At 35.9% G+C, this 19,694-nt stretch overlaps 1 protein-coding gene across 1 annotated transcript in view; it reads right to left on the bottom strand.

The window, feature by feature from the left end:
- Window positions 1-19,694, bottom strand: part of ARHGAP42 (Rho GTPase activating protein 42) — a 392,658-nt gene that overhangs the window by 38,351 nt on the left and 334,613 nt on the right. The window contains exons 13-17 of the mRNA XM_020996109.2: window positions 15,821-15,883; window positions 12,155-12,229; window positions 9,547-9,631; window positions 7,118-7,176; window positions 1,396-1,501 (exon numbers count right to left, since the gene is read on the bottom strand). Of these exons, the coding sequence (XP_020851768.1) occupies window positions 1,396-1,501; window positions 7,118-7,176; window positions 9,547-9,631; window positions 12,155-12,229; window positions 15,821-15,883 (388 nt within the window). The remainder of the gene's footprint in view (window positions 1-1,395; window positions 1,502-7,117; window positions 7,177-9,546; window positions 9,632-12,154; window positions 12,230-15,820; window positions 15,884-19,694) is intronic.

The following is a 19,694-nucleotide window of genomic DNA, read 5'->3' as shown; positions in this document are numbered from 1 at the left end:
CCATCCAGCAGAATATCTTTAAAGGGGTTATTGTGTGTGTGTGTGTGTGTGTGTGTGTGTGTGTGTGTGTGTGTGTGTGTGTGTGTATCTATAGTCATTTGCATATAAAGGTAGCTGGGTGGTCCAGAAGATAAAGTACTGGAATCAGGAAGACCTAAGTTCAAATCCAGCCTCAGACTCTTACTTAGCTGTGTGACTCTGAGCAAGTCATCTAACCTGTCTGCCTCAGTTTCCTCATCTGTAAAGTGGGGATAATAATAGCAACTACCTCCCCGGTTATTGTGAGTATAAAATGAAATAACAGTTTTAATGTCCTTTGTAAACCTTAAAATACTATATGCTTGCTATTATTATTATATGTCTATAACATTATTATGCTTATAACTATTATTATAAGACAATAGAAATATCTCATTTTTAGTAACATAGAAAGATGAGCTTTAAGTTATTTTTCCAGTAAAGGAGTTAAATGAAAATTTCCAAGAAGCCACTTGCCAGTGATCGATCCCTTCTGTGATAAACGCAATAGATTTGTGAGATGGCTGCCCAAGGTTAGAAGGTGAGCTTGTGGCCATAAAACAGAAAAATAACTGCACCATCTGGTCAAAATAGCAATTGTGAGTACAAGCACACATGGGATCACTTCCATGAGTCAGCTGCTTCTTGTTCATAAGTGTAACTCCCAACTTCTTCAACCTAAGCCAAGCTTTTATTTCATTCTGATCTGATTTCAAAGCAGTAGCATTTAAATATCTTCTCTCCATATGACTCCTCAGTGAATTATACCTATATTTAATAAGAACCAATTATGAGGTAGCACTGTATAGTGCAAAGAGTGCCAGCTCTGGCATTACAGGATTCAAATCCAAGTTCTGCCATTTACTACTTCTGTGACATCGAACAAATCAAAAACTCACAGGGCTTCCATTTTCTCATTTGTAAAATGAGCATGATGGGGCAGCTAGGCAGCACAGTGGATCGAGCACTGGCCCTGAAGTCAGGAGGACCTAAGTTCAAATTCAGCCTCAGACTGAATACTTGACACTAGCTGTGTGACCCTGGGCAACTCCAATTGCCAAAAAAAATAATTATTGAATGTAAAATAAGCATGATACAGGGATGGATGATGACATCGAAAGTCCTTTCAGACTCAACTTTATGATACTATGATCCCTCCAAAAGCCATACTCAAACTAACTTTAAAAAGAGGCAAGATTTTCCATGCTACTTACCCTTCTGGTACTCTTCAATCTCACCTTACTGATGAAAGTGGGCCCCTAATTAAAAGTATAGATGTCACTGCAATCTAGTTTAAGATTCCTAAGCTGTATATTATCTATCAAGCAGAAATTACAATGATATGGAAAACAGGAAAGAATTGGTGAGGGGAATTACTTGACTAAATGTCTTATTAAGATGTCCAACATCTCTCTGTTTTTTTCTGGTAATTTGTGCACCAATGCATGGACTGCCTCCACCCTGTAGTTTTGGTCATCAGATTCTGTAATAAAAGAGAATTGATAAAGGTCTAAGTCATCAATACATGGAAACATATGTTACTCCTTAAATAAGAAGGCACTTATTAACATGTCACAACCTCAATCACAAAGCTAAATTCTTACATCATTTATATGAATATCTAAGAATTCAGCCTGGGAAATCAATATCCAACCTCCTTTAACACTTATTGGCATTTAAATTCAGAATTTCTTGTTATCTTAGCATTGTAATATACAACTTTTTGTATATAGTACATACACAGCATTCTAATATACATTGAATTGTACTATACAAGGACACATTTGTTTGCTAATAAGTTTTAACCACTAGCATTATTCATTTATTATTGGTAGCAAGCAGGTGGCTCACAAAACTATTATAGTTTACTTACTTTGATGGAGCTGTGATTTCATCAGTAAGGGCACTCCTTCCACCAATGCATATCACAACCTCTCTGCTTTCTTATCTCATGCAATTTTTTTCCATGTTTTTCTTTAAATCTTTCAAAGAGAATCCACCAAAAGGATTCACAATTGAGGCCTTCCATTAGTTTTTTTAATTTCTTAATTGTTACTAACCTGTTGTCACTCATTTTTGCCATACTGCCAGCTCAATTCTTTCTGGTCATACGTATCTTTAATAAACAGTTCATTAATATTCTCTTTTCCTGTTTTGCTATCATGTTTTCTGAAATATAATATTTATTCTAAGCACTTTAAGCACTCCTACAAGTGCTTGCATGTGGTTCCATTGTTGTTTTTTCTTTTACATTGTTTCTGTTATTTGTTCTTTGACTCACTCATTATTTGGGATGTTATTACTTTATCTAATTTAGGTTGATATCTTTTGTTTATTCCTTTATTCATTAATATTTATAGTATTATGGCATAAAGAAACATATTTTTAATGTTTCTGCATTATTTTAACATGCATTTGTAGTTCTTCTATGTCCTATCAGATGATCAAGTTTTGTAAAGGTACCACAAAATACTGAGAAGTACATCAGTTCTTTAATATTCCCACTTTTTAAAAGATCATCTTTAAAAAGATAATTTGTGAATCATCTGAAGTCCATTAAATCTAATTATTTTAACAATTTGTTCAGTTCTATGCTTTCCTTCTTTTTTAAATCTTTCATGTTAGTTTTGTCCAATTCTGAAAGAGAGATATTAAAGTATTCTACAATTCTGGTACCCTGTCTCTTTCTTTTGCAATTCAATTAGCTTTCCTTTCAGGAACATTTATGAGAAGCTATTTGGTACACATGTTATTTATGGTACCTTTAAACATAATGTAGTTTCTGTTTATCTTTTTAATATTGTCAATTTTTATTGTTACTTTATCTGCAAAGCACAACTGTAACATCTGTAGCAAAGAAAATTTTGTTCACCTATACATGTCTTTCTGTCTGTACTCTTTAAGTGTCTTTATGTTCGAAAGGTGTCTTTTTTAAAGAGCAAGTTCTTGCGTTTGGTTTTGTTATCCAGCCTGCTATGAAGAACAAAAGGCATAAGGTTTAAACTTCATGAAGAACTGAATACAATGCCACCTGCATGTGTGTGTACGTCTGTGTGTGTGCGCTATACAGTTTCTGTGAATTACTATTTTCTGCCAAAAATTCTTTGACTGTTTCCTCATATTCAGATGTATAGCATATGTTATAGTGTTAGTATAACAGACATGATGAATCTTAAGAATCTGATGTGTCATATCACACCTTAAAAATTTGGTATATTCTAAGCCAGAGAAAATGAGACTTGAATACAATTATGCAGTGAGAATACCAGTCATTTTTAGTAAATTGCTTGTCTAAAATCCTCATGAAACTGATTTTTGTAGAGATATTTCTTTGGTTCTTCATTTTCCATAGTGTTCAAGTAAATAATTTTAGTTTCTCACGATTCATGTAAAATCATTTTTATGAATGATAGCTATTACTGTTTGTTATACAGTGAAGCCCTCAGAGGCTGGCTCACCTTAGTGTTTGCCCCTTCACTAAATAGTCCAAATTTGCTGTACCATTTTAGCTTGTGTTTCCTTTGTCTTTTCCCTTTGTGAGGAATAAAAAGTTCAAAGGACTTAGTTTCTGGGTAGTTAATAAGTTTATTAATTATGGCTAACAAGTAATTAACAAAAGGATGATCATCTGGCTTTCTCTTGGAAATAAACAGATGAATCATGGAGACCTCTCAATGCTTATATGCCCTCAGAAGAGTGAATGTTCCTGATAGGCAGCAATCAAATCTATTCTAATGAGGGGCTGGGATGTGACTAATTATGACACTCTTACTCCCAGATCACCACCAGCCTCAGGCAGTAGAGACAAAGAGATCTACTCCTCACCCAAGCTTGCCTGAAGAAAACATAAATGGGCCAGAATCCACCTAGCTTGGATTCTTTTTACTCTTTAATCAGAACTAAGCATCCCCAGATATGTGGGGTCTTGAACAAGACCAGAAAGCATGTACCCCAAGGATCTGGGCAATCTCATCTATCAGCAATGTCCTTCAGATGCTTGCTAAATAACCTACAATGGGCTGATTTCTGAATGAGGAAATAGAAAAGGGAAAATCACAATTTCAATTAATAATTGGTTATTAACATAAGAGAGAAATAACTATTTCTCGCACCTCATGGATATTTTCATTCTTTACCATCAGTTCTTATTAGTGCCAATGATCTTGATTTGGTTGTCCTTTACTCATTCTTCTCAGCAGACTACATCATTAGCTTGCCTGTTTGTGTTCCTGCACTCTAACTGTATTCTAATTTAGGACAAGATTGAGGGAAGTAGCATGATATCATGGAATGTATATCGAATATATCATCAGGGAATCTGAATGAGTCCCAAGCCTGCTACACTGAACTACGTGACCAAGAATAACTTTTCTCATCTGTAAAATCAGTGATATTGGACTAAATGATTTTTGAGTTCTCTTCCAGGTCTAAATTCTATGAACTTGTAAAACTAGATACTCATGTATTAAAAACCTTTAACCTATTCCTCTATTTTAAAATAAAATTAAAAAAAAAACTTTTGAAATTTATGGATTATGAGATAATTTTCTTTTTGTTGGATTTATAAACCTTTTTACTTTTGTATTTAAGACTTTTCTAGCAAATTGAAAGTCATAACTCTTATCTCTTCATTAATAAATTGTTACTATATTGTCATGTTTACAGTTCAAAACATGGAAAATACTTCCCCTTCAACTCATTATTTTGTATAATTCAAATTTCCTAATCTTCTATAACTTAATATCACTGTAAAGAAAAACAAAGCCTTACATTTAAATAATACTTTACTGTTACAGACATAACTTATAGAGTAGAGAGTTTTAGCTGGAAGAGATTTATCACTTCTCTAGTCCAGCTCCCTCATTTCACAAATGGAGAAACTCAAGACAAGAAGAATGAAATAAACTGATCAAAGTCATAAGAGGTAAGTGCCTGAGTTTGGCCTACAACCTTGACCTTTTGAAGCCTTCCAACCCATAGCATACTGACTGTGATTGAAGCATTAAACATTTTGAAATAAAGTTATATTTATGGAAGATACTTGTTATGCACATATTTTAATAGCTCCTTAAGAAAAAATTTTCTGTCTTGCCTAAAAGAAATTCCAAACCATAAAAAAACCTAAAATATGATACAACTAAAAAAATTGGCATGAAATGACATTATCCTTTAGAAGCTATCATATAGACACACATACATTGAGTACTGAGAAGGTTATCATTTTGACTGGCATAGGAATAACCTACATGGATAAAATCATGGACCTCTGAAGAATTTCAAAATTTGAAAACATTAATTGTTAATAATTGCTATAAATGGCTGTTGTACTAATTAAACTGATCTTGGATGTATAGATTTAAAACACCATAAACTCTATCCTTTATCTTTTGTTTTTCAGATGTACTCAGAAACAACAATGAAAACCTTATGTAACTTGTAATGAGGAATTTTGCTGTCAGTCTTTCATGTGACAATCTCTTAAAGAGATATTTTACAAGAAGAAAGTCATTGTGCATGGGTAAGGATTTTGAGGTAAAACTCTACAGTTCATTAGCTTATTTGCACACCAGTAAGTATCTCCAGGCACTAATCAAAACAGAGAAACTGTTTCTAATTTATGAAAAGCAAGCCATTGTAGACATAACAACTTCTACAAGCAAAGATCAGACACCAATAATGATCAAATTCTGCTCATTAATCAATTAGAGACATTAAGAAGTCTCATATTTTTCACTTGTTCTCTTTGCCTTGTTCACTCTCTTTGCAGGGGCTAGGTTCCAATAACAGAGCTCCAAATGATTTTCTCACAACATTAAGGTTAAGAATTTATTTTTACAACTAATATGGAAATGTTTTACATGATTGTACACATATAACCTAAATCTGATTGCTTACTATATCAGGGAGGGGGCAGGGAGAGGAAGGAAGTAGGGAAGGATAGAATTTGGAACTCAAAATGTTAAATAAAAATATTTTAAAACTGAAAAAAAGAATTTGTTTTTAAGTCCTTGAAAACTTCCACCCATCAGGGCTTTGTCTCTTCCTTGGCTATAATGGAAAGAGAAACCAACCTATTGGATAACAGTTGTTATTGAATTTAATTAGGATCATTTCACATTTCAATTTTTGTTATGCTCAGGGTCCAATACTGATCTCCATTTTTATAATGGAAATTAATAGGAAAATAGTTTCATCGAGTCATATAACTATATAGCTACTTTAGGAATCAGCTAGTACAACATGCTCATTTTATATACTGGCAAACTTGGGGACAAAGAAGTGAGGTAGCTTGTTGAAAGTTAGAAAGCTCATTAATGATTAAGGTGTAATGAGAACCATTCCTTTCAATTCCTAGCTCATCAAGCTTTCCACTGCACTGCACTATGCTAAAGAACTTTACTGTAGGTCCAACTTTCTTAAAGTATATTTATCCCATGAAGCAGATGATTTTAATAACAGAATATTAAAATTAATTAATTAAATTAATTTCTTTAGACAGGATAGTACCAACAATATGCATTCAAGTCTCAAGTTATTTTATGCAATTCACCTATTAAAGGCACTCAATGAAATCAATGAAACAACTTCAAATAATTCATCCCCTTTATTAGATGTTTATGTATCACATCCTTTTACATTAAACCACGGATTAACTAAAACTAATGTTTCAAAATTTCCTCTACTAAAATCTTATTTTTATTTTTTACCATATTGTTGAAATGACACTGAATTATGGGAGGTAATGCTCTGGTAGATAGAAAGCCTCTGAGTTACAGGTCTGTCTGTGGACTATGAGAATTTTGTCAATAAAAGATCATTAAAACTGGTAAAGGCTCATCAGCAGAAATCTGCCTATTAGGTAATTTAACTTACTTTGGCATAGGTAATTGTGAAGACATTTACTGAAGTGTGTAGGGGATATAATTTTGGTTAGTACAGGGAGTACCTCACATTAATAAAATCATGAATCTCTGAAGTACTGATGAATTTCAAAACTTAATTTAAAATGGCAAAATGAATTGTTAACAACTACTTTAGATGGTTGTTGGGCTATGATTGGATTTTAAAACAGTATATATCTTTTTAAAAAAATACTTACTAACAGCAACAATGAAATCCTTGTGCAACTTATAAGTCATCAGTGGTTCAGTGAGACACCTATCATAGAACAAAAGAAATGCATTTTTAAATGGCAGCTTTTACCCACTTCCCATATGCTAAACTCTGTGCCCCTGGCTTCTTCAGAATATTACTCATAAGACACTCCTGAGTCATACAATCTCTTCTTAGCCTGAGACCAAGTTCACAATGACAGCAAAGTGGCTAAATAGACATTGGACCATGGGGGAAAATAAACTCCTTTTCAACTAAGAGACATATAATTAAAAACAAACAACTTGACCTAGTGTTCTATTTTTTTAGAGACATAAAATGTTCAAATCCCTGACTGTTGAGTCATTTTTCAGTCATGTCCAACTCTTCATGACCCTGTTTTGAGGTTTTCTTCATAAAAACCCTAGAGTCGTTTGCCATTTCCTTCTCTAGTTCATTTTCAGATGTGGAAACAAAGGCAAACAGGGTTAGGTGACTTGGCCAGGGTCCCACAGATGTTAAGTGTCTGAGGCCAGATTTGAACTCAGGAAAAGGTCTTCCTGAATCCAGGGCTGGCACTGCGCCACCTATTTATCATATAAAATGGGAGTAAGGAACAGGCCTGTGACTTCACGTCACTGTGACTAAGCATCTTGTCTGCAATTTTAAAGTCTTAGTTATCTAGAGCACTGAGAGGTTATATACCCTGCTCGAGGTTAAACAGTCAATAATATGTCAGAGGTAAAACTTGAACCCAGGTCTTCCTGGCTCTAGTTAGCTAACAATGTCCTATTCAATAAATGACCCTGCAAACCCAACCCATATATATGTATGTATGGAAGTACAGACACACACACACATCTATAAATTCTAAATAATGACTAGTTAATGGTAATAAGGGGCAGAAAAATAAAATGCCTCAGGTATAATGGAAAAATCTAAATAACCACAAGAAAAGAAAGAGGAAAATGATAGAATAAACAATCTTAACTATTGACAATCTAACTGGTATTCCCAAATCTTTTCATCCTTCTGCCCCCACCCCAGACTCTAGTCTCCTATTTCAATCTAATTTTCTAGACATGTCCATCTGGATGTCCTGTTGGCACTTCAAAATCACCGGGTTGCAAACTGAACTTAGCACTGTACCGCCAAACATCCCCTTTCTTGCCACGTCTTTTTCTCTTGATGGGACCATGATCACCCTCCTAGATACTAAGGCTCACAGCCTCATAGTTATCTTGGATGCTCATTTACTCCTCACAGTCTAGGCTGTTGTCAAGACCTGATTATTATAACACTGCAATATTTCTCATGCCTATTTCCTGCTTTTCATACAAATTGCAACCACCCTAGTTCAGTCTTTCACTTATTACCTGTTACCTAACCAACTATAATAGCCTCTTAATTGATTTTCCTACTTCAATCTATCCTTTACACCGCTACCAAAGCAGTCTTAATGCAGGCCTCAGATGATGTCACTCTTCCAACTCAAAAAACCCTTGGTGGTTCACTATTGCCTCTGAAGTAAAGCATAAACTCCCCACCCAGGAATTCAAGGACCTCCACAATCTAGTTCTAATCACACATTCTGGTCTTCTCTTAGAATATTCCCTTTACAAACTATGCATTCTAGCCAAGTTGGATTATTGTCCCCATTTTTGTCCTGCCCTGTTCCCATGCTTCCTCATCTTTATCAGACTACTGAAATTTCTCTTGTCTCTCAAGGCACAATTCAGGTATGACCTCAGGTGAAAAGTAGCTCTCTCCTTAAATTTCTCATGGAATTTTTGAATCTCTCCTTTACACTTATCACATTCTGCTTTATAGTTGTTTGTGTTTATTAGGTGTGCTCACTCACAATTGACTCCGTTGAAAGTAAGTTCTGTGCCTTGTTTCATCTCTTTACTTTCAACACCTACCCCAGGTGTCAGTAGATACTTACTGATTTTTTTAATTAAATTATAATTACCAATCTCTATAAGGTAAGGATCTGTCTCATTTATTGATACTACTTTTAAAGTAAACCAATGAAAGTATAACAATTTATATATAACTCCTTAGAATTGTGTTTTTTTAAGGGCCAAAGTTGACTTCTTAAATAAAAAAAATTTTTAAATTATTACCAAAGATTTGAATTAAAGACATTCTTCAAAATCTTTTGGAGCAAGTTTTATGATGGAAAAAGTTCTACTTTCAAAGTGTAACATGCCCATATTGTGACCTTTTAAAACATTAGTCCTAAAGCCAAGCTGCAATTTTGCAAGTATACATGTTATCAGACTCTTACTATTCATTCCAGGAGCTCAAAGAAATTAAGCTAAGGGGTAAATCAAAGCCACAAATCAAGAGCAGAACTTTCTAACCCCAGTGAAATATTGTGATCACTTTGAAAGGCTGTAGAAAAAATGAAAAAATCTAAGTAGTGAATCTTACCTGAGGTAGTTTTTTAGTCCACTTGTAATTGTTTTATTATCCCACAGTTCAATATCAATATCAATATCAGGAGGAGACTTAGGAGCTGGAAAAAAATAAAAATAGAGATATAAAATAGGATATTCAGAAAACCAATCAAACAAGTAAAGGAGATGTGATCTAAGGAGAATAAAATATTGACTGCTCAGAACACATTGGAGCTAAACTCAGAATACTGCTTAATATAATCTGGTGGTGACACCTGAAACAACTCATTGATTTGCTTTTCCTGAGAGCATAGTCCCAACATCTTTCTTATGTAGTGGGGCAATGGAGATATATAGGCAAATAGAAAGTTTCTGGTGCCAGGGACTGTGGGACTATCTGTACTTGAAAAGGCACAGGGGCTCTCACTTACAGCAAGACATAAGTAACTTTCTTTGGAAAGGACAGAGTTCCTTTCCAACTGATAAAGATAAAAGGAGGTCCTGAAGGACCAATAATGCCCTAGCTGCTTTCCTTGTCGATGCTATTACTATCATAATATGGAATTGAGCTAGACAGAACCCACAGCATTCATGCTCCTCTCCAGAGCATCTGCTCCAAAGCTCATCTCTGTTTCTTTGAAGTATGTATTTCATGTTGCTATTAACCAAATCTCTACAAGAAACTACTAAGATAAATTTGTGGTTAAACCAAGGCATTGCTGCTCTGTATGTCTTTCATTTGCTCAAGAGGAGTTGATGGAGGAGCTAAAGGAATCTTCAGGATTGAAGTCAAAGAGATGTTAGTGGATAGTATTATAATTCCCCCAAATGGGAGAAAATATTAAGTTATAAGAATCTAGACTTTCGTGGATTTTCCTGGGCAAAGAATGAGCTAAGCTCTCCTATTAGGGACATACAGGCTTGGTAAGTACTAAACTCAAGCAAATCTAGATGGTTGGCTCAGGAGCTCCACCTATGCAACCCTGAGTAGTAGAGTAAAGGCACTAAGGGCAAATCCCTGTCCTACTTCACCTCTACCCCCAGTCTCTGGAAGAAAGAAGCTAGGAAGGGGGGGGGGGTGCAGCCAAGAGAAACTAGTTAGCTTTGCAGCTAAACCAAACAACTCCAAATCATTGTTAAGCTTTGATGACCAGTCTTTCCTACTATACCTGGAAGTTCTTAACCTTTTTTGTGTCATGGATCTCTTTGAGAGTTGGGTGAAGCCAATGCAGCTCTTCTCAGAATAATGTTTTTAAATGTATAAAATAAAGCAAATAGAGTTGCAAAGGAAATCAATTATATTGAAACACAGCCGTCAAAAATATTTTTTAAAGCACAAGTTCACTGACCCCAATACAAGCGGCATAAGAACTTCAGGAGAGTAAGCATAATTTGTAGGCTCCAAACAGAAGGGTTTAAATTAGTCTGGGTTTTCAATTGTGATGCTTGCTCTCTGAGCACTAATAAGCCTTTGGTTATTCCTAGGATCTGAGGAAGAAGTCTGAATAATCAGAAGTAATTGCTTCCTTCTAAATCCAGATGGTGAAGGTCTTGAATGCCTAAACAGTTTAATCATTAAGACTGAGTGTGTGGTAACCTTATAATAGCTAGGTGGCACAGTGGACAGGGAGTGCTGGGTCTAGAGTCAGAAAAACCTGAGTTCAAATCTAGCCCCAGACAATGTGTGACCCTGAACAAGTCACCTAACTTCTGTTTGCCACAGTTTACTCAACTATAAAATGGAGATGGTAGTAATAGGACCTACCTGCCAGGGTTGTTATAAAGTGAGATAATATTTATAAAGTGTTTCATCACAGTGGCCGTCACACAGTAGGTGCTATGTAAATGCCAGCTATCATTTTTGTTACCATCATTATCTGACATTACAAAGTAATCATTCAGTATCTTATTTGAGCCTCACAACAGCCCTATGAGACAGGCAGTACAGAATTAATTTATTCTTTTGACACCTGAGGAAATAGATGAAGTTAAGTCACATGCTAGAGATCACACAAGGGGTAGGGATAGGATTGATTCCAAACTAGACTTAGTAGAATGTAAGCTCCTTAAAGGTAGGAACTGCTTTATTTTGAAATTTCTATCCTCCTTGCTTAGAATCTGGAATTTAACAGATGCTTAGTAATTGCTTAAGTAATTGGTCTTGGACTCCAAGTCCTGTATTCTTTGATTACACAAGTTCAATTCACCCAGTATGTATGAGGCAATGTGCTGGGGACTGGGGATAAAGAGATTAAAAAAGGCCAATGATCACACCCTAGGAGCTAATATTCATCTGGGGGAGAGGGACCAAGGAGAGGGAAAGCAGACAACAGGCATGAATGCAAACATAACTCCATGTACAGTGTGATGTGGGCAAAGGAGGACTCTGGACAAAGAGCTCCAGTAAAACTTGAAGAAGCAGCTAGATCTTTCAGCTGAGGTGATTAAAGCAATAATACAGATCTGGTTTTAAAATCTTACCTAAGGACACAAAGAATTTCAATTTACACTGATCACAGACGAAAGAAAAGAAGCCTGCAGAGGGTCTCTAGCTAACAGAAGCCTTGTATGGGTGCTTCTTTTCCTTGCATAGAGTCCCAAAAAGAATCCACATTGAGTAACTAATTTCATTTCCTACTTACAAAATATGGTGTTCATGAACTTCTGGACCTTGGAGTTCACACCTCCTATTCGGTAGAGCCCTAAAATGGTGATACCTAAGGGGAAGAATCAGAGGAAGAGCACCTGAAACAGACTCCAGAGGACACAATGCTGCCCAGACAGGCCTATCCACAATTTGAAAGCTACTTATCCACTTCTGAAATTTTAACTTTAACAAGTTTATCCCTGAAACTTCTTTTAGGCCTCTATTTCTCACATTAGATAATATTTTCAGGATATCAAATGTGAATTTGACAACTTTCAATTTTTACCATTCTGATTTGTTTAAACTTCTTCTAGGACATGCAGGAAGGCAGATATCCCTTAGCTGAAGAGATGTTTCACTACATGTGGAGTAGTTGAATAAAAAGTAGATCTAGGGTCTTAGGACCTGGGTTCAAATTCTGGCTCTTCCACTTATTACCTATATGACTTTGGGCAAGTCACTTTACTTTCCTAGTCTGTGGTTTCCTCATATGTAAAAATGAAGAACTCTAAAGTGCCTTTTAGCTCTAAATCTATTATTCTATGATCACTCAATGTTACCTAATATTTATTGCATTATATTCCTCAACCATTTAAGCTAACACTTCCTCCTCTCGATAAGACTGTCAGAACTGCTGAGGACCTAGAATTCTGTCCCTGAGTTCCTACATAAATCTGCAGTCACGGCTTACCCTGGAGTATAGCACTTATCTCTCAGCCCTTATCCAAGAGGAAATTTAAAACCAGGACACTGAGCAATCCATCTCCTATACCAGGCCTCAGTTTTTGTCATCTATGAAAATGAGGAATGGGAAGACATGGCCTCCAAAGCCCCTTCTATCTCTAGATCCTCCATGATGCTGCATGGATCCACCCGTGTACTCTGTTCCTTAAGATGCTGTTCTTCAACTCTGCATGTCTGGACTTCAATTCTCATCATTCCCTCAGGGATGTTTGAATCCCAGAGTGTATACTCCCTCCTTGTACACTTGGATTATACTTCTTTCTACCTAGACTCTCCTGTCTAATTTGATTCTCTGGACATTGATCCCAGTCAGACTACTCAGACTTGCCCACTTTGTCCTGAAGCCTTAAACACTTTTATCTGGCCTTAATACTTTGCCTGTTGCTTCTGGATTGGTTCTCCCAAACTCCAAACTCCACCTTATAAATTGAGTAGAATCCTCCATTTATGACTTCTTGCTTGTATGTAGCACACTGTCTCTGTACTTACCTACCCCAGTGGCCCAGGCCAGCTCTTGGGCCTATATTCTCCTGGTTTGCCCCATATCAGTTTCACTAATGATGAGCAAAAGGACTATAAAATAATTTAGACTACTTTAATATGCCATGGTTAAACATCTGGATAAACAAAAGTGATAAATCCAATCAAACCCAGGATGTTTTACGTATAAAAATTTGAGACTAACGTGCTTAGGGTATATAGCTCCAACACACAGATTCCTGATTTTTTTAAGTTTTCATGAGAATGCCTTTTCATTGTGTGAGAAATATTAAATGACCATAATTCAAGTCAATATCTATAAAGGCCAGTAAAATAATGCTTACTTCAATGAGTTAGTAACTTACATTATTTTACTAGTCTTCATAAATATTCAATACAATTTCTAACATTGCTCAAGGATTAAATTAGGCACAGAGATAATATGGCACATTAGGTGCCTCTACGCAGACAATACAATCTGAGTGGCTGATCAAGTATTTGTGCTAGCTACTTATTGTGGCAATTTTTGTTAGAAATAAGTAACAGCAAAATAGAATTTTAGAACTAAAAGGTACTCTGGAGATCATCTAATTGAACCCTTCATCTGACATGAGGAAACTGAGGCCTAAAGACATTAAGTGATTTGCCCAAGGTTACACAGTGAATAAATAGTAGAGTCAGGAACTTAAACTCATGTTTTCTGATATCTCCAAGGTCCTGTTATCTCTAGGGTTCTTTATACAATGCCATATTTCTTTATAATACCTCCCATCCTAACCATTCCTTTATTCATTGAATTAATCAGTAAGCATTTATTAAATATCATGTTAGGCATTGTACAATTGATAGTGATACAAACAAAAAGACACTAGCAAGGTGCTTACATTCTATTGAAGAACATATATAAGTCTACACAAGATATATACAAAATAACTACTAGGGGGAGGGAGATGGCTAAGAAATATTTACTTAGCACCTACCAAGAACATCATATTATGTAATATAGCTCCCTCATGTTTCTTTAATTGTTTTCTAATCTACTTATCTTTTTCTTCTTGTTACTGTTTTTTCCCCCATGTGCTTCTTTTCACCTTTCTCTTTTCTGTATATACTAGATATACTTATTGACCTTATTAGTGGTACCCAAGGCTAGAAATTTGGCTATCCTTTACTAAAATAACCAACAATGATTCTGAAAACAAATAATGGCAAATAAAAATACAAACCACAATACTGAGGAGGTGGGGATTGTTGTAGGGAACCTGGTAGGTCAGGGATAGTCACATTATCAAAAAGAGAACAGTTTCTAAATAATATTAATGGTATATACAACCTTTTTGTTGGTGGTGAGAGTCACATAACATACTACGTGTGCAGGTAAAACAAGAAGAAACTTGTTATTTTACTTAAAATTACTCAGCTTAGTGAGGGAAAAAATGGAATTTTATATCTTTGTATGAATGGGAAGAACAAATGGGGATTTGGAAAGTTTTGTTATCTTCACTAATATTTCCTAAGCACTGACCTGAAACCAGGCTATGCAAATACCTAATAACAACTGGAACCAAGTAGACACTCCACTGCTTGTAAAAAGCTTTACCATTTACCTTAAAATATTAAATCATTAAATATTAAACTGGTCATATATTAAATATTAGTTTATAAATATTAAAAATAGAAAGTATAAATAATTTATTTAATACTTAAAATATTAAAGATAAATATTGAAATATTAAATTATTAAAACTGGTTAAGTCACCTAGACCTCCCAATCTTGGAAACAATCAACCAAGAAAAATATAAAATATCTACTAAGAGCCTATTATGTGTATGGCACTGCAATAAGTTATTAAATAAAGTAAATGTATGACTTTATACACACACACACACACATATTAATTGAGACAAGTTTTCAGAAACAAAGATAAAATTCAGCTCATAAGTGAGGGATTTTGGCCTTTCAGTGGGACTAGAAAACATAATGACTACAAGTTGTAGGAGTTTAAAATTCAAGGGGACCATGGGATCATAAAATTCATGGAATCGTGAAGTAAGAGTTGGAAGGGCCACCAGAAGTCATCTAATATAAGATGATCATTTCACGGATAAGGAAACTGATGCTCAGAGGATATGGAACTTACAAAGATAGAAAGGAGCAAAAACCAGCACTGGAACTAGGTCCTCTTACTCTAATCCCAAGATTTCCACCAGGCCATGCTGCTTCTGCTCCCAGTTCATACAGATGAAGCTCTTATCTTTATTTGTAAATGTATTCTAAATTTCTAAATACATTAAGAATATGACATACCTGACATATTAATAAATGTCTAGTCAGTCTGTCTGTCTTGCGTTAGCCTATTTGCCTGAAATAGCTTCTACATAAAAATGAAGCACATACCAGAAACAACATGAGAAAAATAACTCGTGTCTCACTTACCTCTAGACTCTACAGCTTGAATGCACTTCCTCACAAAGTTGAATCCAGCTTCATTTAAGTACACTGCAAATAAAAGAAAATTAAATGTTGAATGTTTGTCGTGAACTTGTGTTTCTTCAACACAATAGTTTCTGCTATATTTGCCCTTGACCACAAATTGGTTAAGAAAAGTTCTTGGGTTTTTAATGTTTGTTAGCATGATAAGTGATTACTATTATTATTTTTTAAGAGGAATGGGTAAGAGAGGAGAGAAAAACAGTATACTCACTGAGTTTTTATATGAATCTGCTAGGTTAAACATATTGAAACTTAATACAGAAGGCCCCATATCTGCAATTATATAGGTCCAGTTCAATGCAACTTATATAAAATTTATTAAGCTTTCATTGCTTTTTTAGCTTTTAAATTTATTTTTCCCTTTTTATTTGTTTTACCTTTTTTATAAAAAAACATGAACTTAGCATGTCAGCAAACATGAACATTTCATATAAAAAGAACAAAGAAAAAAAGAATTACATATGAAGCCATAAATCTCTATTACATATAGTCTATATTTTAAAGTAAACATTCCATTTAATATACGACTACCAACATTGCCATGCTTGTCTGTCTCCCCTTATAAATTTCTTTTTGCTCTCTCCTAGGAATTTTTAAAAATTTCATTGATGTGCTTTTCTTTCTTAGTTTTTACATTGCTATCCCTACTCTTTATTCCTCCTATTACTTTCCGCCTTTCCAAAAGCCCTACAATGTAACAAAAAGCTCACCTACACATTAGGCATGCCTGAAAATGCGGCCTTATTCTGCCCCTCTAACTCATCATCTCTCCACCAAAAGGTAGGAAGTATGCTTTATCATCAGTCTTCTAGAGTCATGCCAAGTCATTGCATTGCTCTCTATTCTCTGATTTTCATTAGGAATGCTGCAATTTGCTGAAGACTTTGACCACATGAACCAGGGCTTGATTTTATGATTGCGCATTGGTTTTTGAATACTTTTAGGCTAATAAAATTTCTTCTTGAAAGTTTAAAAGGAAAGACTATTAAGGAACTAAGATGGCATCAGATATTCATCAGATGGCAGAGTAAGCAGTAAGTCGCCATAACTCTCCCCTATTCACCTCCAAACAACCATAAAATAGAGCCCCAAAACAAATGCTGGAAGAGCAGAACCACCAAAAAGTCAGGGTGAACAATCTTTAAGCCCAAGAAACTTGGAAGATCATTAAGAAAGGTCCATCTCACTTATGTGAAAGGGAAGTACAGGGAGCGTCCCAGCAAGACAGCAGCAAGCCCCACTTCAGCAAACCAGCAGTAGATCCTGAGCCCCAGAGCAGGGAAGCAGGCAAATGCCAACACCAGGACCCACCACATGCCTCAGCACAGCCAGGAAAACGGGCAGACTCTAGAACCAGGATGTGCTTCAGCACAGCACCAGTAAAATAGGTAAATACCAACCCTATGGGTGGCCTAAGCAAACAGGAAGCTGCCTGCACTGGCCTATTCACATGCTTCAGTGTAGCCCTGGACAAATAGGCTACCGCCAAAGGCCAGACCTCCATGTGCTTCAGTGTGGCCCTGGGTAAACAGGTAAAAGCCAGCCTTATCGGTGCCTAAGCAAACACGCCACATGCCCCAGCAGAGCCCTAGGCAAACAGACACCAGCAGCCTGACCACCACATGCTTCAGTGTAGCCCCAGGGAAACACAGAAACACCACACAGGCCCCAGGACGTGTCAGGCACCACCACTAGAACACTGGTTCAGCACTGAGTAAGCTACCAGACCACTATGGCCTCCAGCAGGGCCAGTTACTCCCCACCCAGCACAGTACTGGACACAAGGGTCACCCCCAAAGGGGGGGGTAACATTAATGTAGCACCAGGTAAACAGCCAGAGCCTATAGCTCCTGGAACAAGAATCCTGAGACAGTGCCCCTTCCATCTTGGAGCAGAGTTCATATTTAAAAGAAAGGAAAAAAAGACCAAAAAAGATGAGCAGAAAACAACAAAAAAGGAATCTGACCACAGAAAGTTATTATGGTGAAAGGGAATATCAAGACACATACTCAGGAGAGGGCAACAATGCCAAAACACCTATGGGCAAAATCCCAAACTAAGATGGAAAGTGGTCTCAAGTCCAGAAAGAATTCACGGAAGAGCTCAAAAAGGAGCTTAAAAATCACATAAGAGAGATAGAAGGAAAATGGGGAAAAGAAATGAAAGTGATGCAAGAGAATTATGAAAAAAGAGTTAGTAGCTTGGAAAAAGAAAACAACTGCTTAAAAAGTAGAACTGGCCAAACAGAAAAGGAGATACAAAAATCCACTGAAGAAAACAAATCCTTAAAGAATACAATTGGCCAAATGGAAAAGAAAGTAAAACAGCTACTTGAGGACACCAACTTATTAAAAGTTAGAATTAGGCAAGTGGAAGCTAATGATTCTATGAGACAACAAGAATCAATCAAACAAATTAAAAAGAATGAAAAAATGGAAGAAAACATAAAATATCTCATGGGGGAAAAAAACTGACTTGGAAAAGAGATTCAGGAGAGACAATGTCAGAACCATTTGATTACTGAAAGTTATAATCAAAAGGAGGACCTGGACAACATCTTTTGAGAAATTATTAAGGACAACTGCCCTGATATCCTGTAACCAGATGCCAAAATAGGCATTGAAAGAAACCAGCGATCACCTCAGGAAAAAGATCTCAAAATAAAATCTTCGAGGAACATTATAGTCAAATTATTGAACTATCAGGTCTAAGAAAAAAAATACTGTAAGTGGCCAGAAAGAAACAATTCAAATATTGGAAAGTCAAAATCAGAATTACACAGGATTTCCAGCTTCAACATTAAAAGATGAGAGGTGAAGGAACATGATTATTTCAGAAGGCAAAGGAGCTAGGACTACAGCCAAGAACCAGCTACCCAGCAAAATTAAGCATATTACTTCAAAGGGAAAAAAATGGTCATTCAATGAAATAGGATTTCAAGTTTTCATAAGAAGAAGACCAGAATTGAACAAAAAATCTGATCTCCAATATCAAGACCCAATAAAAATATAAACAGTTAATAAAAGGAAAAGAAAACATAAGGGATTCAATGGAGCTGAACTGTTTACATCCCTACATGGGAAGATGATAGCTGTCATTCTTAAAACTTGTGCCACTAATAGTACAGTGAGGACAATATATAGAGGGTACAGATATAAAGCGAATTTGTGGGAATGACATAAAAAATAACTAAGGAATGAGAAAGAGGAATATACTGGGTGCAGAAGAAAGGGAGAGGTAGAATGGGGTAAATTATTTCACATGAACAGGTGCGAAAGACCTATTACAATAGAGGGAGAGATGGGAGACAGGGTAGTGGGAATCACTTGAACCTTACTCTCATCAGTATTGGCTCGAAGAGGGAGTAATATACAGAATCAGTTGAATATAGAAATCTGTTTCACCTGACACAGAAGTAGGAGGGGAGGAGAATATATAAAGCTGGAGGAGATAGATAGAAGGGAAAACAGATCGGGGGAGGTGGCAGACAGAAGCAAAACACTGATGAGGAGAGATAGGGTGAAAGGAGAGAGAAGACAAACAGGAGGAAAAATAGGATGGAAGGAAATACACATAATTGTGAATGTGAAAGGGATGACCTCTCCCATAAAACAGAAGCAGATAGCAGAGTGGATCAAAACCCAGAATCCTACAATATATTGTTTACAAGAAACACACTTGAAGCAGAGAGACACACACCGAGGAAAGGTAAGGGGATGGAGAATAATCTATTATGCTTCAGCTGACATAAAAAAAGCAGAGGTAGCAATCCTGATCTTAGACAAAGCAAAGGCAAAATCAGACCTAATCAAAAGAG

This window comes from Phascolarctos cinereus, unplaced genomic scaffold (assembly GCF_003287225.1).
Source record: "Phascolarctos cinereus isolate Bilbo 61053 unplaced genomic scaffold, phaCin_HiC Scaffold_726;HRSCAF=1367, whole genome shotgun sequence".
Lineage (NCBI taxonomy): Eukaryota > Metazoa > Chordata > Mammalia > Diprotodontia > Phascolarctidae > Phascolarctos > Phascolarctos cinereus.
This window is presented reverse-complemented; position numbering and strand designations above follow the sequence as displayed.